The following is a 13353-nucleotide window of genomic DNA, read 5'->3' on the forward strand; positions in this document are numbered from 1 at the left end:
CAGTCATTGTAAATGGCCTTGGATAAAGACTCGATATATATAAATGCACCATTTAGTAGCAGCTATTCTTTCTCGCCAGGACATCAAATAAAGGTCTATCTCTCCACTACTGACCAGGTATTACAGAAATGAGTTGCTCTTCATTCTTGGACTCATTCAGATTGTAATGAGGGCCTTGAGAAAGTAAAGAAATAGTAACTGAAACATTTTACTTCCTGATGATGATAAGAGGCCTGTTCTTCACTTCCACATTTGAATGTTAGATTAGGACACAACCAGTGACTTCATCCCTCCTCAGCACTGTGCACTGCGTCTCTTCTGGATTGATAGAATACTACTGATAGTGTTTGCATTAGCGATAAAACACAGTTTAAATACTAGTGGTGCAGTCAGTCAGTCAGTCAGTCAGTCAGCCACCCAGAGAAGCCACCATGAGGACTCAGGCTGTCCTCCTTCTCTTCATGCTGTCAGGTAAATGTGTCTAATGTTACGCTTCAGCAGGTTGTCTTTGCAGAGTAATGTTTGTATAGAGTTTGAGTTATTATTGCAAAAAACTATAAATTAAGGCTGGGACTTTAACTGATTAATTGTGATTAATTGATTACAGAAAATCATAGCGATGCAAGAAGAGACAACAAACGCAAAGGGAGAAGTAGCCGATCAGAGCGCTTTGCTTGGCCCAGTGGATGCGAAATTTAGATTTAAAAAACTCACTCGTTGATTCACTCGTACAGCAAAATGTGTTTTACTTGAAAAAAAAATGCTTCTCAGGTCAAATATCAATGTGCGATTAAAATGCAATTAATTGCGATTAATTAATTAATTAGATTAAAATTGTAATCACATCCCAGCTCTATAATAAATAAAAAAAAACGTTTTTGAGAGAAACTCAACGTGAGAAAGGTATTTTTTCGAGAGAAAGATTTTGAAATGAACGATTGCATGAAATACCATATTTGCTAACGGTAAAACAGCTTAATTTATGCCATATTAATAATCAAGGCGGTGTTGTTCACAACAAAATATAATAACTGATATTCAACTAAAGATGTGACGCGTCGTACAATTAAAGTATAAACTAGCCTTTTAGTCCAAAGTGAAACACATCTCGGAAGGAATGTTTTAAAATGAAAAAATAAATAAAAAAATAAATAAAAAGTGAGATTTCAGCTGCAGCAGCAGCGAGGAACCTGGAGAAGAGAGTGGAAGGAGGTCATGATTGTCCTCCAGGTGAAAGGGAATACCATGTGGACGTGGAGATCCTGGACGTTCATGGAAACCCAGGAGGTTACTGTGGAGGGTCACTCATCCACCAAGACTGGGTGTTGACAGCTGCCCACTGTACTGATCAAGGGTGGTAAGCAGTAGTGTGTGTGTGCGTGCGTGTGTGCGTGCGTGCGTGTGTGTGTGGTGAGAGAGAGAGAGAGAGAAAGAGAGAGAGAGAGAGAGAGAGAGAGAGAGAGAGAGAGAGAGAGAGAGAGACAGATCAAATAACAGTGCTAACCATTTAAAGGGATATTTCACTTTAAAAAAAACGTTACCAGGGCAGCTCCCTTATGGGCTTCTCCCCATACACACCCATTATAACTTCAAACTCATTCCTAATACGTGAGCAGGCCGTGTTTTTTCGATAACTTTTTGGGGGGAAAATAAAAAAAATAAAAAATAAAAATGAAAAAAAGTTAACGAAAAAGCACTGCATGCTCACGTATTAGGACTGGAGGGTGATCACCAGAAAGAATAGTGGGTGTTTTGCCACGGAGCTCTACCACACACAATGGGTGTGTATGGGGAGGGGGGAACATTTACATCAATTATCTAAATATTGAATGAAGCAAATTAAAATCTTTCCAGGGTGTTCATAAAAGCCTGATTAGACGATAAAATGACAAAAAGTTTTTTTTGAAAGTGAAATATGCCTTTAAATACGGTAAAAAAAAAGTGTTGTCTGACAGCACTTTATTAATTTAATCTGACAGAGCTTTATTAATATTAATTTAATCTCACAGAGCTTTATTTTTTTTTTCAAATGAAACAACCACAAAAGCTAGAAGAGCTCCATATTAGCCTCAAATGAATTGACACTAAATGAAAAGTCACTTTAGGTTGAAAGTCTACGATCATCTTTCTTTACCCTAAATGTATATTGATAAAGTAAGAAAGTAATTTATAATCCAGACGATAACATTGTCTCGTTGACATTCATATCCTCTCCAGGGGCTTCAATTCACCCTTTGTTAGCCTCCTGGTTGGTCCCTGACTGACCAACCAGCAGGCTCTATCTGCCTTGTCCCGCCTTTTTTATGTTGAATTAGCTAAAACATATTTTTTGGAGAAATAAAAACATTTAAAAACATGCTGATTCACTATTCTGCCACAGAGTAGCTCCAATTGACTGAAACAAAGTTTGAAATTAGAATTGAGCACACAGAATAACAATATGAAGCAACTGAATTAACATGGCAGTGGATGGAATGTCCCACTGAATGTCCCACCAAGACACAGCAACCAATGGGTGTGGAGAGGGGCAGGACAATGGGCGGGACTTGACAAAGGGTGAATTGGGTATGGCAGGGGTATGCAGCTGCCATACCCTGGGTCCAGGGGGGAAAATAAAAGTTATAAATAAATATAAATCCATATGAATGTCTCTTTGTCTATCTGTGCTGGTTAATTATGTTGTTAAATTACAGTAAAATAACTACAAATGCAAAATGTAACAAAATGGTCAGTTTAACAAGGTATTATAATTATATTCTCCACACTTGTATTCTCCCCATCCATCTTGACAAAATGGTATATTCCCAGGTTCTGCAGGTCAGCTGCACAGGTGCAATGCATTATTGTTAAAAAAATGAAAAAAGTTATCGAAAGAACACGGTCTGCTCACATATTTGGAGGGTAGTATGAGTCACCGGAAAAAATAATGGGTGTTTTTAATGAATCTATATCATGGTTAAAATGAAGTTTGAATTTACAATGGGTGTGTGTGGGGAGAGGCCCTGGGCCTGGAGGGCCTGGTAACATTGACATCAAATATCTAAATATTCAATCAAGCAAATTAAAAACTGTTCAGGGTGTTCATAAAAGCCTGATTAGATGATAAAACTACCAAAAGTTTTTTTGAAAGTGAAATATCCCTTTAACTGTGGCACGTTAACTAACATGCCAAGTTTAGCAGCACTTGAACAACCATTCCAGGCTGCCATATCCAGCCCAAGAAACTGTAGAAACCTGTGTAAAAAACGAAAAAAAAAAACGTTATTTTTTTTTTCAGACATTGTGCCGATCTACATGCTCACAACGCCTCGCAGCGCGAGGCGTTGTGAGCGGCGTTGTGAGCAATTAGAACTGCTATTTTCACAATAGAAGCATGTTATACAAAATGTAATGCCTCTTTTCCATGAGGACTCCCATCTTTGCCATACCCTAGCTTTTGCTGAACTGACGCCACTGATCCTCTCACTCAGGACGCTCAGGGTGACATTTGGTGTGCACGCCCCCGGCCAGGCGCCACTACCGCAAGAAATAACTCTGAACCACCAGTTTGTTTACCATGACGGCCACCACTGCCATGACATCATGCTTCTGAGGCTTGAACATCCTGTCCACCTCCCCACCATCAACCTGCCACCCCTGGACCCCCAGGCCTGTATCGCTGCCAGGCCCGGCAACGGTCACGCCGTTGAAATTGGAGGGTTTGGGTACAGTGGGACCGAATGGTCTCCTGTTTGGTATAATCCTTTTCGGACGGTTAAAGGTGAGCTGTGTTCAGAGTTCACTCCAGCTAGTGTTGTCTGAGATCTAGACCGGAAAAGCACTGTCAAATAATGCACAACGTAATCTTTCCTTCCCAAAGCCGTCCCGACTCACCTCCAGTGTGCCACCATGAGCGTCCTGGCACCGTGCGACCCGCCAGCCCTTGGCTACGCCCCCATCCAAACCCCAGACAATTCTTTGTGCTTTCAGAGACCTCACGGAGGGCCCAAAGTGGATGGGTGTCAGGTGAGTCTGTTCAATACGAATAGTAAACAATTAATATAATAACTGTCTGCCATAGTCACCCCCCCACCCCACAACACACACACACACACACACACACACACACACACACACACACACACACACACACACACACACACACACACACACACACACACACACACACACACACACACTCTCTCTCTCTCTCTCTCTCTCTCTCTCTCTCTCACTTCTCTCTGTGTCGTCACAGGGAGACTCTGGTACAGCAGTGGAGCACAACGGCCAGATATTTGGAGTTCATACACTGGGCTCGGATGTTCCGTGTGCAATCCCAGCTCTGGCCTCAGACGTGTGTTTCTACAGACACTGGATCCATCAAGAGACAGGACTCTGAGCCTCAAGCAGCAACCAGCGGGCCACCACTGATGAAGAATATGATGGTGATTAATTATTCATCATAATCCTTGACCTTATTTGGTAATAAATTGAGATCCCAGATCTCCTTACATGGCATTAAGAGTCTCCGAGTGCTTTTATGTCTCAGAGTGGTGTTTGTATTCACTTTGCTGTTCAGTCCTCCATGGACTAACAAAACATTCAGTTATAGTCCAACAGAACACATGATGTCACACATTCAGGAGACATTTGACTCAACAGAAGTCTCTTTAGAACACTGTTATTTGTGTCTAGTTCCCAGTTCCATCCCGGGTTCCCCAGAGGTAGGGGCTAAGTGTCCTTGAGTAAGAGTCAACTCATGCATGGTTTCCTCCTCCGTTGGTGTATGAATGTGTGAATGGAGGAATGTTATGCACAATCTATGTAAAGCACGTTGGATAAAACATATAAATGCACCATTTACCATTTTATATGACTGAAAGGAATGGACATTGTGTAATAGGCCTATACGGCCCTACGCCTTAAGCAGTGTTGTTGGAAGAAGTAGCCTACTCATATTATTTACTTAAAGGGATATCTCACTTTATATAATATATATATATATATATATATATATATATATAGAAGTACTCACATTATTTACTTAAAGGGATATCTCACTTTAAAAAAGGATTTTAACATCTACTCAGGCCTTTGTTTTTCACCCAGTTTCTAAGTTACTTGATTCAGTATTTATTTGATAGATATTTGATATATATATTCATTTTACCCAGCGGAGGAAAACGTACTCAAATTCTTTACTTAATTAAAAGTATCAATACTGCAATATAGAAATTACAAGTAAATGTTCAGAATTGGAAATTTACTTGAGTAAAAGTACAAAGGTATTGGTAGTAAAATGTACTTAAAAGTACCAAAAGTAGAATGTACTCATTATGCAGAATGTCCCATTTCGGGATTTCAAATGTATACAAATCTTTTGAATGGTGTGTCATGATGCGACGCATTGTGAGCTTGTAGAGCGTATATTTTCAAATGGCTGAAAATACAGAGCTGAAGTGTTAATGTATGTTTTGTAATAATAATCAAAATCTACAAAGTAAGTTTTGAAATAATTGTAGTGGAGTAAAAGTACTATGTTTGCCTCTGAGATGTAGTGGAATAGAAGTAAAACTATTGGAAATTGGAAATACTCTACAAATGCCTCAAATAAGTCCAACTGAGGAACTCAAAGAAGAGCCTAAAAGGTTGCCTGGCTCCAGCCCATAGATCCGCCCACTCTGAGCGGACTGGTTCTCTTGGTCTGGTGTTGTCATATGATGCTAAAGTTTCTCTGGTTTAGGCAGAACCAAGAAAATGAGAGTCGGAGCCTCGGAGGAGGGGGTGGGTCTAACTTTTGAAAATCAACAGAAACAGTGGCGGGAGGGGAGCTCAGCCAAAGCTCTTAATTGCTCCCTTTGAACTTCAAAGGGGGTATTGCACACCTCGTTAAACAAAGACAACGACCTGTTTGATGCCTGTCATTGAGGGGAGGGGGAGGGGGGGAATGTTTTTGTGTACACACAAACCTCGCATCACCAGGCTTTCCGCTGGGGGAAAGCCTGGTCTTCGTTTACTAAACGGGCCGTTTGATCCGGTCTAGACCGGATGGGCTCCTACGTCATTTTGTATTCAAAACGGACTACACTTTGGCAGGAAACACCAAATCGGAAACAGTTTCAACCCAGTTAGCGCATGCGCAAGTAGTTAGCGCATGCGCAAGTACGGGTTAAAACTGTTTCCGATTTGGTGTTTCCTGACAAACTGTAGTCCGTTTTGAATACAAAATGACGTAGGAGCCCATCCGCTCCTGACCGGATCAAAAGCCCGAAATTGGAAGCCGTCCCAGGCTAGCACGCACAAGTCAAACACAACCCCTCCCACCAGATCTCTTGTGATTGGGAATTTCAAATTTCAAATCCCCTCCCCTTTGAAATCTCTTGTCAATGGGACAATGTCAGACTCAAGCTCAGCGCAGTCTGAAATCAGGCTAAAAGGTGCTTTAAGATGTGCTACCATTGTCAAATGCACACGTATGGAGATCAACATGCATTGATGTCATACACAACATAAACCATATGCACATGGAGAAATATGAAACCATCATGATACTTTTTAATTAAGTGTTATCAGTGGCAGAGTTCAAAATCCAAAGTGCAAAACTACAGCAATAAAACAGTTTACCCCCCTGCCCCAACTCACTCACACACACATTATGGGTGTGATCACTACTTCCTTTCTTTGATACACTGTTTTGTATCCATTATTATTAGCTATTAAAGGAAACGTTTCACACCGTTGCCACTTCTATTCAAATTCCCACAAGTCCCTCGTCTAAGGCCTACATACGTCTACACAGACACAGCTTTCACTGGCTTCCTTTAAAACAGCCCTGATAATTCACCTTCCAGAGGCCAAAGGTGGAGTTAGTTATCGCTTCTCCCTTAGACAGGCGGGAAGTGATCACCCCCCCCCCCCCCCCCCCTTGTCTTACTCTGTACTTATAGTACTTTATATTTGTGATGATATTGAATGTTTTTGGAGCTACTGCCGACCCGTAGCTACTTTACATCATGTTAATGAATTGAATATGTAGGACCCGAATGGAAACAAGACAAGACTGCAAGGACATTGGTGAATTCTAAGTGTTTTGTCCTCGTGCTACATTTCTGTCAAATAAAATATTCAATCAATCAAAATAAAGTATAGGCCTACATATAAAGTAACTTTTTATTCACAGGTTTGTATTTACTACACACTTACAATAAGTTTATTTTATATGATTAAACAAACAAAAACAGGATGAAGCAGAGGTTTCTTTGGGGGTCGTTTCTGCTGATATTTGTTGTCCTCAGATTCCTTCTGACTGCTGCATCATGACCTGATCTTCTGACTCAACGCTTGCGTGCGTGCGTGCGTGCGTGTGCGTGCGTGCGTGCGTGTGCATGTCTTCTTACCAGTATGTTTATCTGCATGAGTTTTAGTGAGCCCAAATATTGTGACAATTTTACACCAGCAGATGGCAGTCATAGACAAACACATATCCACCAGTGTTCAGTGACCCCATGTACTCTGCACTGTGCACATGGGGTGATCACTACCTGCCTCCTGTGAATTGTTTTATTTTTATTTTTGTTTATTTTCTTTTTATTTTGTTCATATTTTTCCCCTTCCCTCTAACAATCAAATGAATGAAGAAAACTGGCAACTAAACCGCCAGTGGTGGAAAAAAGGTGAACTGCTCCTTTTATTTTAAAATTGGTCCAAAAACACTTGAATAACATACAATCTTAGAAATATAAAATAGATTACCTTTACATTTGAATTTTTTATGTTTCATGTAAAAAAAAAAAAAAAAGAAACAAAAGAACAAGCACTCTCTATTTGACTTGGGTCCAATATCATACAAACTCTTTTAGTATCATAACTGTAAGCAGCATTTTATACAATTGTAAATACATTGTGTGTTTATTTACCAAACTCTTTTCAGCAAACTGTATCCTCCTTTTCTCTTCTCTCTCTGCTTTCAGCTGTTCAACCAACCAGGCCCTGCCTCTCTGATAGAAGCATTGGTTCCTGTTTGGAAAGAACATAAAGAAAGAGAAGAAGCTAAAGTATATCTCAGGAAAGCCTGATTGAAATGTCATTACATCTGGCAATAATGTCCACTTGAACTCGAGGATGAACTAATTACTAATTAGGTTTCAAATGTCAAAGGTCAAGATCACTGTGAACTTTGACTGAAGTGTTTGGATTCGATTAAATTCAAAGTCTTCACTACATAATATATGATAGACCGTCTGGAAAATATGCTTTCAATACATTCTGACACATTCTAACAAAATTATGATATGAGTCTATGAGGGTTTAATAGTTGAATAGGTCAGTTATCTCCATATATGGGGTTCCAGGCCTCCTGAACATGGTCTAACTTGCAGTGAAATCCGTTCCGACTAAGGCTGGGAAGGAAGTATGATATGAAAGCCTTCTTCAGCTGTATGTGAACTGTCAGTCAGACCGACTCGGTACGTTCATCTGTGAGAACCCGAAGGAGTGTGGTGCCCGGCGCTGAGGCTAGGGCTCCACCAAAATGACGGCGTCGTGCCGGCGTCGGACGGCGCCAAAAAATGAACCGGGGCGAATTTTGGTGTCCGACGCGGACGTTGACGTCGGCAGTGGAGCACCCTTCATTGATTAAAACGGGAGCATTCCCAGCGTTGACGTTGACACGACGCTCGACACGCCCGGTGGAGACAGAAATGTCGGTCCCATCCTCTTTTACAGTACACTTTAAGACATAATAAGACAGAATAAAGCCATAATAAGAAATAATGTGTTGGTAATTAGAGCTAATATATTTTATTAGACAGAAACAAAGACAGAATAGTAGAAAGAGCGAATACATTCTCTGGCACCGTCACCTGCCGCGGAACTGCAGCGGCAGACACTGCCGCACGACCACTAGTTCGACCAGCAGTCGCACTGCATCGCCGGCGATAGGACCATCAGTCCCGCCAGTAGGACCGGCGACCGCGCCGCACGGACCAGCAGGTCCCGTAGCGGTAAATTGCCCGTCCGTGCGGTGGTGGCTGAGACAGAATAGCAGAAAGCGAATACATTATCTGGCACCGGCATCGCTGGTAACTGCTGTGGCAGCCACCACCGCACGGACCTTCAGTTTACCGCTACGGGACCTGCCGGTCCGTGCGGCGGCCGCCGGTCCTACTGGCGGGACTGCTGGTCCTATTGCCGGCGATGCAGAGCAAATGCTGGTCGAACTAGCAGTTCCGCGGCAGGTGACGGTGCCAGAGAATGTATTGGCTCTTTCTACTATTCTGTCTTTGTTTCTGTCTAATAAAATATATTAGCTCTAATTACCAACACATTATTTCTTATTATGGCTTTATTCTGTCTTATTATGTCTTATTATGTCTTAAAGTGTACTTACTGTAAAAGAGGATGGGACCGAAATGTCAGTCCAACTGATATGCCCATATACAGGCATATACATCAGGGGTTAATCCCAAACCTTTTTGTCTCAGGGCACCCCATAAATATATATATTTTTTAATTACGAGGCACCCCATACATTATAATTTTCACTCCCAGCACCTTATATTTATAGCATATCGTCGTTGTCTTGTGGAAACCTTGTATTTATCATCTATAAAATGTACTAAACTATAGTGAAAACAGCAGATCTACAAGCACACAACGCCTTGCATCGCTTGTAGATCGGCTGTTTTCACTAGTTTTGTGTGACAGTCTTGTATGATGAAGCAGGGCTTTGCTTGACCAAAAGACGTACACATTTGAAACTTGGAGATACAAGGTTTCTGGCCGACAGTGACGATATTTTAGTATGTGGCGAGGAAAACGTTGAGATTACAGCCATTTTGGTTAGAACTGACTGAAAATGAATTTGTACTTCAAGTTTAAAATGATACTAAATATTTTTTCAAGTGTCCAATCCAAATATTATCAAATTATCTCGCGGCACCCCTGGACTGCCGTCACGGCACCCCAGGGTGTCACCCACTTTGAAAACCCCCGATATACATTACGGAGATGTAGTCAGAGCCGCCTAACCTACCGATAGACCTCCATTGATGACATCTGGGCACACCATATATTGGCATAAAAGGGACACAGACAGATAGAAAAACTACAGAGATCTCTATATCAGTGGTTTTCAAAGTGGGTGACGGGGCACCCTGGGGTGCCGTGACGGCAGTCCAGGTGTGCCGCGAGATAATTTGATAATATTTGGAATTTATTTGGACAAAAAACATTTAGTATCATTTTAAACTTGAAGTACAATGTTATTTTCAGTCAGTTCTAACCAAAATGGCTATTATCTTAACCTTTTCCTCACAACATAATCACTAAAATATCCTCACTGTCGGGCAGAAACCTCGTATCTCCAAGTTTCAAATGTGTACGTCTTTTGGTAAAGCAAAGCCCTGCTTCATCATGCGATGCGAGGCGTTGTGTGCTTGTAGATCGGCTGTTTTCACTAGTTTAGTACATTTTATAGATGATAAATACAAAACGAAGGGTTTTGGACATACAAGGTTTCCACCAGACAACAACTATATGCTATAAATATAAGGTGCTGGCTGGGAGTGAAAATTATAATGTCGGGGTGCCTTGGATTAAAAGAATATTCATGGGGTGCCCTGAGACAAAAAAGTTTGGGAACCCCTGCTCTATATGAGGGCATAAATAGGACAGGTACAAGGGGTTCTCTGACAACGGGTACAATGGGTATTGCATAACCGAGTGGGGCATGCATTCCTGACTTGTATTGTTCCCAAGCAGGCTGGTGCACCAATCTAGTATTTCTATTCTCTCAGCCAATAACCACACAAGGAACTGTGACATCCCTGTGACACTCACTCACTGTGACATCACCACCTATATAAAAAGGAGACAGACATGCACAAATTAGAGTTTGTGGTTTAAGGTTATCTGACAAGTTCTGGGAATAACTTAGGGACAAATATTGTTTATTCTATTACAGCTGTTCACAGTAACGACTCAAATTGCACAAACATGCAGATCTTTGTGAAGACCCTCACCGGCAAGACCATCACCCTGGAGGTTGAGCCAAGTGACAACATAGAAAATGTCAAGGCGAAGATACAAGATAAAGAAGGAATTCCCCCTGACCAGCAAAGGCTCATCTTTGCTGGCAAACAGCTGGAAGACGGTCGCACCCTTTCTGACTACAACATCCAGAAAGAATCCACCCTCCACCTCGTGCTGCGTCTGAGAGGAGGAATGCAAATCTTCGTCAAGACCCTCACCGGAAAGACCATCACCCTGGAGGTTGAGGCAAGCGATAACATTGAGAATGTCAAAGCCAAGATCCAAGACAAGGAAGGAATTCCCCCTGACCAGCAGAGATTGATCTTCGCTGGTAAGCAACTGGAAGACGGGCGCACCCTTTCTGACTACAACATCCAGAAAGAATCCACCCTCCATCTTGTGCTGCGTCTGAGGGGAGGAATGCAGATTTTCGTCAAGACCCTCACCGGCAAGACCATCACCCTGGAGGTTGAACCAAGTGATAACATTGAGAACGTCAAGGCCAAAATACAGGATAAAGAAGGCATTCCCCCTGATCAGCAAAGGCTCATCTTCGCTGGCAAGCAACTGGAAGATGGTCGCACCCTTTCTGACTACAACATCCAGAAAGAATCCACCCTCCACCTTGTGCTGCGTCTAAGGGGAGGGCAGTAAATGATTCTTAAATAAATTGCCAATATAGACAACAAAAAGAAAGAAAAAAGAAACAGCTGGCCCATCTGGGCAGGAGATTTGAGGATGAATACATTGTATTCTAAAACATAAAACAAAATAAAAACTCTATAAAAAGAAACAAATAAAAAGGGCCCTGTGCCCAATAAAAGAAAGAAAAATTGCCTCTCGAAATCCAACCCTACCGGTACGTCCTCGTCGTGAGAGGTCGAAGCAAGTACTGCTGACTAACTGGGCTCTGGTAAAACTAGGCTAATCAACACATGTGCAGTGGATGATCTCGCTCTGCACAAAATGCAGTCCCCGAAGTGAGTGAGTGGGCACTGAACAGTAGGTCAGATCGGCAGTTGTCTGCAGGGGTGTCGCACCAAATTCTGGGCCCTGGGTACAAGGATTCACTGTGGGCTCCCTGTGCTTTAACTATTGAGAAATAGCAGATATACAAGCTCACAGCTGCGAGCTTGTAGATCTGCTATTTTTGAAAAATCATGAAAATCTTTGAATATTTCAAATCCTTCTAAGGTTTTTTTTTGAAAAACCTATGTTTCGATGTCAGTGGAGCTCAAACCTTTTCATGTGCAGGACCCCCAAAATGCTATGTATTTGGCCACGGACCCCCATCTCAAAATATTTAGTTCCAGGGACCCCCCAGAAGCAGCATTTGAAGTACAAATGTTCGCTTAAAAAATACATATAAATTCAAAGAATTGCACACATTTTCATGACTTTTCAAAAATAGCAGATCTACAAGCTCGACTGTGAGCTTGTATGTCTGCTATTTTTCAATAGCTAAAGTATAAAATAATTAAGGCCCCTCCAACACCTTGGGCCCTAGTAACTCAGTCCCACTTTCCTACCCCTTGTGGGGGGCGGCCATAGCTGAATGGTTGAGAGCCAAGACTCTTAACCCCTAATTGCTCGCGCGCTCCTTGTGGGCTGCGAAGCAGCTGGGTTGGGCTGCAAATACTGAATTTCCCTCGCGGGAGGAGTAGGTAACTATTATTATTATTACCCCTTGTGACGCCCCTGGTTGTCTGGACATCTATCTCCATATCTGTCCGTCTGTCTGTGCCTGTCTTTACGCCCATATAGGGATCTCTATCTTTCTTTCCGTCTGTCAGTTGCATTCTTTATGCCCAGATATGGAGGTCTTGATGTCATCAATATTGACATCATCATACTGTTAGTACTGACCTCAAACTCGCCGTGTGTATCACTGAGGACCCAAGGGCGAGATGCGAGTCAGTTAGAACAGCAGATCTAACAAAATATTTCTGCAAATCCCCATTCAACTGTATGGAGAATACAATATTTGCACCATACAGCATACATTGTAGACCTTGCAGATCAGCTATATTTGGCGAGGACTTGGTGTAAGGGGGAAAACGTGGTTCAAACACAGAACCATCTTACTAGAACAGGGGTGGTGGGCAACTTTGATGATGGAAACGGAGCCAGAGGGACACATTACACATACTGTCAGGCACTATACTCTTATCTCTGCATGTTTTCGTAAATTAATGCCCTGCTTCATTCTACTTTATGTCACACATAGGCCTATATACCGGTAGATCGTCTACCTGAAAAGTAAATATTTTATTTAACTTCAAATGCATTTAGTTATAACATAGTTAACTTTATGAACTTAAATACAAATACATTGGACATAAA

The 13353-nt window shown here is 41.8% G+C and overlaps 2 protein-coding genes across 2 annotated transcripts; both read left to right on the forward strand.

Annotated features, from left to right (window-relative positions):
* Positions 1 to 431: 431 nt before the first annotated feature.
* On the forward strand, positions 432 to 4410 carry LOC308306613 (myeloblastin-like; the record flags this gene model as incomplete). The annotated part of the gene is made up of 5 exons (XM_080751652.1): positions 432 to 471; positions 1177 to 1357; positions 3471 to 3709; positions 3860 to 4005; positions 4348 to 4410. The coding sequence occupies 5 exons, from the start codon at positions 432 to 434 to the stop codon at positions 4408 to 4410; spliced, it is 669 nt and encodes a 222-aa protein (XP_080607778.1).
* Positions 4411 to 10974: 6564 nt separating this feature from the next.
* Positions 10975 to 11664, forward strand: LOC308306615 (polyubiquitin-like; the record flags this gene model as incomplete). Its single annotated transcript, XM_080751654.1, has 2 exons — positions 10975 to 11256; positions 11437 to 11664. 2 exons carry the CDS (start codon positions 10975 to 10977, stop codon positions 11662 to 11664), a joined length of 510 nt encoding a protein of 169 aa, XP_080607780.1.
* Between the last annotated feature and the right edge of the window lie 1689 nt (positions 11665 to 13353).

The sequence above is a fragment of the Nannobrachium achirus genome, assembly GCF_963921795.1.
Source record: "Nannobrachium achirus genome assembly, chromosome: 21".
NCBI lineage: Eukaryota > Metazoa > Chordata > Actinopteri > Myctophiformes > Myctophidae > Nannobrachium > Nannobrachium achirus.